The following is a 10,472-nucleotide window of genomic DNA, read 5'->3' on the forward strand; positions in this document are numbered from 1 at the left end:
GTGTCTATATATATAGATATAGAACAGGGGTTGGCAACCTACAGCACGCGTGCCAAAGGTGGCATGTGAGCCGATTTTGCCTGGCACGTGGCTGCCAGCCGGGGTCCCGGCTGCTGGCCCCACTCAGCCTGCTTCCAGCTGAGTGAATGGAATCCCAGGCCTGCAGGAGGCTGAGCGGGGCCAGCAGCTGGGACCCCAGACTGGTGGCAGGTGTGCCCCTCGGCTCTCCCCTCACCGCGCTCGGGTTCTGCAGCTCCTGGGAGTGTGGGGCCCTGAGCCTGCTGCAGGAGGGGCGGCATCGGCTCACACTCCGGGAGCCGCAGAGCCCAAGCACGGCCAGGGGGGAGTAGGGGGGCGCACTGGGACTGCCGCCCACCTGCATCCGCTGCAGAAGCCCCCGGGGCAGCACCGGGCCACAGCCTGGGCAGGCGCCCCCCAGTTCCCCCCCCCCACCGCGCTCAGGTTCTGTGGCTCCCAGAAGCGTGAGCTGCTGCTGCCCCTCCCACAGCTCCCCCCCTCTTGCTGCCTCAGCACTCTGGGGGGGAGGGGCTGTGTGCACAGCAGCCCAACAGTGTGTTTTGCCTCCACCTGGAGCCAGTGTCTGACCGCCATGGGCATGGTAAGGGGAGTCCTGGGGGGCAGTCAGGGAGTAGGGGGAGGGTTGTATGGGTCAGGAGTTCTGGGGGTCCTGTCAGGGGGCGGGGAGCAGTTGGATGGGGCGTGGGAGTCCCAGGGGGTCTGTCTGGGGGCGGGGATGTGGATAAGGGTTGGGGCAGTCAGGGGACAGGTAGAGAGTAGGGTCCTGGGGTGGGTCTCAGGAGGGGGCAGTCAAGGAACAAGGAGCAGGGAGGCTTAGGTAGGGGTAGGGTTTGGGGGGGTGTTAGGGGCAGGGATCCCAGGAGGGGGAAGTCAGGGGACAAGGAGCAGAGGGGCTTGGGGGTTCTGACAGGGGCAGTTGGGGTGGGAAGTGGAAGGAAGTGGATGGGGGCAGGGCTAGGGCAGGGCTCTCCCCTCTTTTTTGATTGTTGAAATATGGTAACCCTAGGCGAGGGGGGAGCCGGGGGACTCATGGGGGCTGTCGCCCACATACATCCATTGCAGCCTGCAGGAGCCCCCGGGGGGTGCCAGGCCGCAGCCTGGGCAGGAGAGGTGGGGAGCACAGCTGCTCCCCACTAGTGGCACTGTCGCCTTTGCAGAGCTGCTGCCCCGCTGCGCTGCACCAGCTCCTCCATGGCTGGGGCTCGCTGCTGCTGCAAGCGGGACACTGGCTCTCCAGTGCCTCTGGAAGGTGGCTCCTCCCTGCCAATCTGCTGCAGTGGCCCAAGCCCGGCAAAGCCAGTGAGTGGACTCGGGGCAGGGGCCAGCAGGGTGGGGTGGGGTGGGGAGAGCTCGCGGAGGGGCTGTGCACCCTCCAGGGGAATTCAGGGGGCGGGGATTGGGGAACCTGCTCTGGGGAGCAGCCCCTGGGCACGGCTGGCCCCTGGGGTATATAAAGGATTGCTGGGATTTGCACCTCAATGAACCGATGTGCGGGTGGGGGGGGGATGTGTGTGCAAGGTGGAAGTTTTGCCTAGGGCGCAAAATATCCTTGCACTGGCCCTGCCCCAGAGGGTGCATGCACCCCAGCTTAAGAACCACTGCACTAAACTGATAAGATCTGCATTTTAATTTTATTTTAAATGAAGCTTAAACATTTTAAAAAACTTGTTTACTTTACATACAACAATAGTTTACAGACTTATAGAGACCTTCTAAAAATGTTAAAATGTATTACCAGCATGTGAAACCTTAAATTAGAGTGAATAAATGAAGACTCAGCACATGACTTCTGAAACATTGCTGACCCGATATAGAACTTAGCTGACAGCAACTTTGAATGTTTCCACTGCTTTGTAATTGAAAAGTCTTTAAGTCTCTTCAGACTTGGATCCTAATGGGCACACTCTAGGTTGGCCCTCCTGGCTGCATGGAGCTCCAATAGTAAAATCAATGGCAGTCAGACTCCATTGAGTTCATACTTGGTCATCCAGCTATGACTCTGTTCGAAAGTACAATTAAGATGGCAGCCTCAATAAGAGAGAGGCTGAATAAATATACTGACTTCTTAAGGTTTTTCAAAAATTGTTTCCAAAATTTCTTTTAATATGTTTATCTGCTAGCTTCCCAATCCTGCAGAGACCTAGGCGTTTGTTTAACTTTATGCACTGAAAGTACAGTAGAACTTCAGTGTTACGAACACCTCAGGAATGGATGTTTGTAACTCTGAAATGTTTCTAACTCTGAACAAAATGTTATGGTTGGTTGTTCTTTCAAAAGTTTACAACTGAACGTTGATTTAACACATCTTTGAAACTTTATTATGCAGAAGAAAAATGCTGCCCCCTCACTTTTTTTTAGTTGTTTATATTTAACACCATACTGTACTATATTTCCAGAGGATTTTTTGTTTTGTCTCTGCTGCTGCCTGATTGAATACTTCTGGTTCCAAATGAGGTGTGTGGTTGACAGGTCAGTCCATAACTCTGAGGTTCTATTGTAGTCCCATTGCAGTCAATGGACCGGCTTGCAGTGCGTAGAGTTAAGCACATGCCTAAGTCTTTACAGGATCATGGACTAAATTTGTATTTGGCTTAGGTGGTATTACAGCTAATCACTGGAATTTTTCTTTACATGGATCCTACACAACTGAAAATAAGCAAAAATCACTACCTAATGTTAAGAATTGCACCTTGGGTATCTATAAAAGAGCATAAGAAACACACATACAGTTTTGGATCAATCCACGAAAACTAGGAAAAACAATGTTGAAATGGGGCCAGTATATTCTCAGAAGACTTTGGATCATTTTGTTTTTAGTCATTTCTTGTGCATAGATTTAGAGTTGAAGGAAAGCTGGGACCAACTTGCAGTCCCCAACTCATCCAGCAGGGTACACTCTAATAGTAGACAGAAATAAGTTAACACATAACCAAGGGTGATGTTCATTTGTAAAAAATAATAGCATTTTTAGCTGACATATATGGTGAGAAACATTTGTTATGGTAATTGTATATATGAAACACAAGGATCCAAAATAAAAATAAGACTATTAAAGAGTTCAGTTATCAAACTTATCATTCAGTGTTTAGGGTGTGGACCTCATCATTGTGATTGAGTCAAACACATCAGATCAACCTAAATTTTTTCTCCCCAAATGATTTTCTTTTAAAAGGGAGGAAATGTATATAAAAGGCAGCAGGACAAAAATGGCAGAAGTTCCTTTTTCAAGCTGCAAAGGTGTAACAGAAGTGATAAACTATTGTGAAGTACATATTGGATAGCAATCATATCTTCTACTCTTTCTTTTCTTCATAGCTTATTTCATATATACACATTATATTAATGGATTACTTGTGATGTTATTGAATTGGTGCTATTTACACCTATATGCAATTCTTTCAGCATTTTAATTTAAAAAACTTTTAGAAAGATGTATAAATCCCATAATAGTTTGTGAGTGGAAAGTTAGAACTGTGTTCTCTAAATGCACAGGCAAACCTAAATTTAGTTTCCACAAAATAGGAAGAACATGGCTTAATTGTGGAGAGTTTGGGGGTGTTATAAACAAGATGAACTATTTTGTTTGTTATTCATAATACTTATAAGAGAAAGATTGGAACTTCTACTTAAATGTTGGTGAAATGGTTTGTGAGACCCAGTTATGGTTCCACATGCCATATTTCACCACTGTACAGTTATGTTCTTGTTCTCATTTCTAAGATATATAAAGAGAGGTAAGATAAGCTCTCCTGGAGCTCTTTGCTGTGAAAGAAAAGAAAGGCACTCAGCAAGATCTACCTATTAATGCTAGGGGATATTTGTAGACTACATAGGCTGCTGAAGCCATTCTCTCAGCAAAAGGGGGAGGGGGGATGAGTGAGAGAGAATATTAGAAATTCTGGTCTTTAAATATTTTATGACCTAATAATTTTGACATGCAGGACACCATGCCAGTGAAACCTGAGTAACAGAGTACAGTAAATATATTTGTAATCAAACAGATTAAAATAAAAACTTAAAAAAAAAAACCCCAAAACTCAGTGCATTAGATGCTTTACAAAAGCAGAACCTCTTTTTCTAGGTCATTATTAGTCAGGTGGCCTGCAAAGTGGGGCAGATTTTCTTTCAGGGAGAAAATTAAAGGAGTTTAAAATTGACTTGTTAAATTAGTTCAATACTGTTTCCGCAAATAGGGGTTTGAGGGCAGGCCCAGCGCGGGTTTGCTGCTGTTCAAGGCCACCTGTTGCACTTGTTTGTCTTTTCCCTCGGTTTTCTCATACCGAGTAAACAAAAGCAAAGCGCTCCTGGCAATTTCACCGTCATGAATCTCTGCACCATCCTCGTGCTTTAGTCGCATTGTTTTACCAGGGGTGAATAGCAGCGGCATTCCTTCCCCCGTGCAACTCCGAGAGCGGGGGCGTCTCTGGGTGCTTCACTCCAGCCACGGCCTAGGTGCAGCCGGGCGGGGGCACGTTCACTCGCCCTTCCAGGTACGGGCCTGGGGGAGGAGATTCAGCTCCGCTCCGCTCTAGTCAAGCCCCTGCCCCAGGTATTAGCACACATGGACGTAGCGGGCTAGGGGGAGCAGAAGGGGCTGGGACCCTAACAAGAGCTGCGAGGAGGAACTGGTGCCTTGTCGCCCCTCCGCCGGGTGCAGGTGTTGGACAGCAGGTAGCGCCCAGAGCCGGGGCGGGGAGGAGCCTTCGCCGCTCCGGCCCCACTAGCCCGGAGCCCGGGCGGGGGGAGCCGGGCGCGCGCGCTCCGCGGCGGCCAGCAAGGCATGCGCATTGCAGGGCGCCCTCTCACCCCGCTCAGTTATGCCAAGTATGTGAGCGGCGGCAGGAGTCGAGCTGCGAGGAGGGAGCGCGGCGCATATCGAGCCCGCCCGCCCGCCCGTCCGACCATGGGGCGCCGCCGCCACCAGCCGCGCAGGGGGGCGCCCAGCACCCTCCTGCTGGCGGGCAGCGGCTACTGAGGCAGGCGGGTGCGGGGCGGGGGCAGGCATGGCTGATCCTCTGCGCAGGACCCTCTCCAAGCTGCGGGGCAGGAGGTCCCAGCGCGGGGCAGCGGCAGGCGCGCACCTCCGCGGGGGGACCGGCGCCCCTCAAGGTAAAGGCCAGCAGCAGCCACCGGCCAGGGGGGCGCCGTGCGCTCAGCCCAGCAGCCGGGAAGTCTCGGCGCCCCAGGGGGCTGGGAGCCAGGAGGAGTCCGGACAGCGGCAGCCAGGCTGGCCCCGCCGGGGGAAGGCACCGCGTGGCCCCGCAGCTCTGGGGGAAGGGACACCGGGAGCCCCGAGGGACCCAGCCCCGCAGCCCGTGGCCGCCCCCGCGCGGCCCGCTCCTGACAGGGAGGAGGGCGATTACTACGATAATGAGACTCTGCCCTGGGGCCGCTGCCCGGCCCAGACTGGGGAGGAGGCGCAGGGGCTACCGGCCGCCTGTGCCCGGGGCCGAGGGGAGGGCCGCTTGGCCGGGACCCGGGAGAGCGCGGGTAGGCTGCGGAACCAACTGCAGGAGGCCTATTACCTGCTGATCCACGCCATGCACGATCTGCCGCCGGCCAGCCCCGCCTGCGCGGGAGGGTTCCCGCAGCCTGTCGCCTCTTGCGGGGCCGCGGAGAGCAGCGATGCCTGGTCCTCCTCCGGGGAGGGCAGCCCGCAGCAGCAGGTGTCCGCCCCCGCCTGGCCACCACCGCCCGGCCAGGGCTCAGCAGGGCGTCCCGGCCAGCTGGCTCCTCCTGGGCGTAGGGGTCAGAGCCTGGGGAGCCTCCCCCTGCTGCCCCCCGGCCGCCCCGTGAAGCCGCCGCCTCTGCAGCGGTGTCTGAGCGACAGCGTGATCCGCTACCACCCCGTGGAGCCGGCCCCGGGGCACCTGCTGCAGGGCGAGTCGCCTGGCCCGGCCTGGGACCTGGGGCGGCCGGATGGCGGCCGTGGGGGAAGCGATGCTCCTGCGGCCGCTGAGTGCTCAGTCAGTTGCGGGGAGAGCAGTGCCCAGGGCTCCGCGCCGCAAGAGGCAGCGTGCCCCAGCAGCCGCCCGCCCGCCCCCCAGAGCCCGTTCAGGCCGCCCGCGGTCAGCGTCGGGAAGCTGCAGAAGTGGATGTGCAAAGGGCACCTGCTGTCCCGGGGAGTGAAGGGGCGCGTCGGGGCAGGGGCTTCCTCCGCTGACCCCAGAGCCATTGGGACCCGTGCGGCGCTGCCTGCTCAGCCAGACCTCGAAGAAGAGAGGCCCGAAACTCCGCCGGCTTGGAGAGGGCACGGAAGCAAGGCCCTGGTAGCTCCCCCCGAGCAAAGAGTTCTGCTGACAGGTATGCTCTTGGGGATGGCGACCAGACACCCCACCGCTTGGGCCTGGCTTCAGCCTGTCACGCTCCGCCAAGCAGCTTTTGCCCTGGAAGGCCTGGAGCCAAAATAACCCCACCGCTGGGTCTGCCTTACTAAGGGGTGGTGACTGAATGGTGGAGTGTTGCCTGCAGCTTGGAGGCAGGTTCAACCATTTTTCATAGGGTGATAAATGCCAGTGTAATGTCTCTGGTTGTGGTATAGCAGGGGAATGTGTATGTAGTTTTAGTATAACACACCTTGCATTCTTGGTTCTAGGGGTTTAATGTTACAGGTTCATGCTCCTATAAAAGCAGTATACCTGAAAAGTCCAGTACCATCTGCAAATTAGACCTTAATACTGGAGCTATGTGAAATCCTAAATTTCCCTCTGAATACTCCCATATCAAACTGGGGGCCCTTTCTTGATTTGATCGAGGTAGATTGCACTTGCTATTTCTGTCACTAACAGTACTGGAGTTGCGAGTACACTATGGCAAAACATTGCCAAAGGCAAAGTTATGAGGTGTTTTCCATTTCTCCAGTGAAATGGCTTTTTCACAGTGAAAATGGCTCTTTCACTTGTGGAAATTGGCTTTAACTTTCATAGAAAGCAGGAGGGGAAATTGAGGTGAATCCACAAAATGGTACTTCCACAAATGTAAAAACTGACATTTATTTTTAGTAGGTCTGATAGTGGATCCTTAGAAATAGTACCCAGATGATGTATGTATGTTGGTTAGAATTTTGTAACTTACACTTGTGTTACTGTATGCACCAGAGTAAAATGATTTACATATAGATTAACCACTATAATATGTTGAAATCATAAAGTCATTGTTTTTAATTTTAAAAGCCCATGTGTTTACTGCAGTAAACTCAAGGAGGACGTTAACTGAACAAATATAGTCCCAAACAATTGGTATTGTCTCTTTTATACAGTATTGCATATTTTAAGCAACTCATTCACATTTGGAAATGATTTATTTTAATTAGAAGGTGTAGATGCTCACAAACAATCGGTTCATTATTCTGGCCAAAAAACTCATCTCTTAAAACTGCAAAGGGCTTTAAATTTAACTACCAGCCTTTCAGTTGAACAAAATTAGTTTTGTGCAGGTTCTTAACAATGTACCTTTTTTCCCAATCTTGTTTGCTTTACAATTTAATGCAAATAAACACAGTGTGCTTTGGCATATCCGGACTTAAGGCTTGACCCCTGCAACCACTTCCAGGAATGAGTAACCCTAGAAGTAAATACTGTTCACGTGACTAAAAAGTTACAGAATTGGGGACTCTACTTTGTTCAATATTCCAATGTTTTATAACTCCCCAGGCTTTTTCTTTGTATTGCTGCTTGCTTCATAATTCTTTTAACTTATTTTTCTAATTTTCTTGAATGTTTGCAAGTTAATTGTTAGTTTGGTTTGAACAAAAAATTTTATTGGAGTCTAAATTAATTCTGGTTATTTAGGGGTTTTAGGGAAAATATGAAAGACCTATTGATCTAGATGTGGAGGAACTGCAAAAACTGTCTTACCGATTAATTAAAAGGTGGTTGTCAGCCTATCCTAACATCCAAAAAATATGTCTTAGAAAGATAGAGTGCAACCTTTTGTTGAAAAATTTTCTACCTACAGTTGATAGGCAGAATATTAACCTTGACCCTAATCAAGTTAAAACACTGAGGCCCTGATCTGCATGTGCATGTTTGTAAAATTGGGTCCTAGTCTTTTATAAAGCAGTATTTAGTTAGTACTCAGTCAGTCTGTTGCAAGGTGAATTGAATCATTAGTTTTAAAAGAAAACCGTAGTAAACAAACATTGGACTGAAGCTCTTTAGGGAAGGCATCATCTTTTTTGTTCTGTTTTGTACAGTGCCTGGCACACTGGGGTCCTGCTCTATGACTGGGACTCCCAAGTGCTATGATAATACAAATAATTAAAAATAATTTTATCTAGGGAATATTATTATAAATAAGACTGTCTTAGAACAAAGGGTAAGGGATATGCATGACCTGCATATTTCTAAAATCCTTCTACTTATTTAAGGCCTGATCACTACTAAAGTTAATAGGATTGGAAAGTCTTCAAAATATGTCAGTGCGCTTACTGAACTAATTGTATTCTAGATATATTTCTGTCAAATAGTGCATACTTATTGTCTAGACAAGGAAGTACTTGCACACCTGGACTTTACAAAATATACATTTTCACTAGGATCTATTCTATCTGAAGCTTTTTCAGTAATGGCTAATAATATATTGACTTCTATCTCTGGCTGTTCTCTTTATTTTTTATCAGATATAATAATATAAACATATTGAGTCTTAGCTGCAAAAGTGGTTGAGGTAGCAAACTTCAGAGCTGACATTCAGAAATTTGATACTTTTTAAGATTTTAAAAATATTTTTAGACATATATATTTATAAAATGAATTGCTTTAATTGTTTTCAAAAATACATTGAGCAGTTCAGATAAATCAGAACATGCATGAGTGCAGATATGTATGTAGTATATTGAAAGATTTGTGTTAGATTTCCTCTATGCTATTCCTTGTCCTTTCATGTGGTATGTGAGAAATTTCAAAGTAAAAATGCCTTTTGAAATCAAGGCTCTGATCCTGCAATCCTTTATGCATGTGCTTAACTTTACTACTGCCATTGACTTAAGTTTCACTGCTGTGGTACTGAAGTTAAGCATGTGTGTAAAGGATTGCAGGATCAGAGCCTAAGACCATATAAAGGAGAAGTGCAGAGGTTACAAATAAAGCTGTCTGTCATTTGATTGTAAGTGATGGACTTGATGTTTAAATTGAAGTATACCATTTGGCTGGTTCTGAATTTAAGATAAGATTTAAAAAAAATTGTAATACTGACAGTGAATTTTGGCAGTTGCAAGTTTGTTTATTATTGTCTGCATAAAGCATATGAGTGAAAAGATTATTTTTGAAATTCAGATTGTGACACAAGTGGTAAATCATGTCATGGAGAGTTGTTCAAGAATTCTCAACACATTCTACCAGTGTGTTCCTTAGTAAGCCTTACAAGTAAAGTTGTAATTGGAATATTGAACACTGTACTGGTATATGTTGTCAAATGTACTTTGAACTTTTGCTGTTCTAGGAGTAAAAAGTAGCTTAGGCCTAGATTTCAGACATATAATTGGTCTGTATATTTGGGCATGTGTATAATTTTGAAGAATCTGCACTTCTGAGGATTGTAAGCTTTCCTAACTAATGCTAAAGGGCATGCATTTCTGTGCAATTCTGGCAGTAACACAGATATTTTTGTTGTAGAAATAGAGTACTTGAACGTTCCATCTATTTAAATTGTTAGAGAGGAACAATTCCCTGTGCTGTTACTGGAAAATTGAGGATTTTAATGCAGCAATCAGATGTAGAAAGCAAGCATTCCTAGCATATACTGTACTGGTTTAAATAAATATTTGACTTTTGTTTCATTTGCAATTAGACATTACACAAATATAAATGTTCAAAATAGCAAATCTAATTATTTGGAGCAACAATAACAGCAAGGACAATAATGGAGCAAGGACATTAATTAAAAAGCAAGTTGAAATAATTGCCTTTTTATTATATTGTAGACAGAAATATACTGGTAGGTCTTCACATCAGAACCATTATTAAGATAGCCTTACTAAACAGGCAAAATCAATAAACATTACAATAGCTTTAAACAGAGGGCTTGTCTACACTAGGTCTTTGTAGTATATGCATAGCTATGATACTGTAACTGCACTGATGCAGCTTATGTACACTTGGGTTTTACACCAATACAGCAGCATCCGCACAAAACAAATCCTAGTGTAAACACCTAATATACGGTACTCAGTATAAGGATGGCTGAATTGTTGTTCACAGTTAATGCTAATAATGAGTTCAAATATGAAAATTGATGTGATCCTTGGCTTGTCCTTAAACAGTGTTTGTATTTTTATAAGCTGTACACCATTTATATATTGGCAATTTCTACACTATGTTTTCACAGTTTTTAAGCTACATGTGTAATGCACACTGAACAAGAGTGCTGGAAAATGTACTTCAGGGTTGTTTTTGCTACTTAAACGCTATTTTGTTGAAGTTTTGTTTTAGGAA

General features: G+C 47.1%; 1 protein-coding gene across 3 annotated transcripts in view; it reads left to right on the plus strand.

Moving 5' to 3' along the window:
- Positions 1–5,081: 5,081 nt before the first annotated feature.
- The window catches only part of SYDE2 (synapse defective Rho GTPase homolog 2), a 49,918-nt gene continuing 44,527 nt past the window's right edge, over positions 5,082–10,472 (plus strand). For 2 of the 3 annotated variants that reach the window (XM_030573550.1, XM_030573551.1), the window contains exon 1: positions 5,192–6,342. In XM_030573550.1, coding sequence (XP_030429410.1) covers positions 5,580–6,342 — 763 coding nt within the window. In that variant the 5' untranslated portion in view covers positions 5,192–5,579. Of the gene's footprint in view, positions 5,149–5,191; positions 6,343–10,472 lie in introns of those variants that run through there. The other variant, XM_030573552.1, reaches the window with a different exon arrangement.

Source organism: Gopherus evgoodei, chromosome 8 (genome assembly GCF_007399415.2).
Source record: "Gopherus evgoodei ecotype Sinaloan lineage chromosome 8, rGopEvg1_v1.p, whole genome shotgun sequence".
NCBI lineage: Eukaryota > Metazoa > Chordata > Testudines > Testudinidae > Gopherus > Gopherus evgoodei.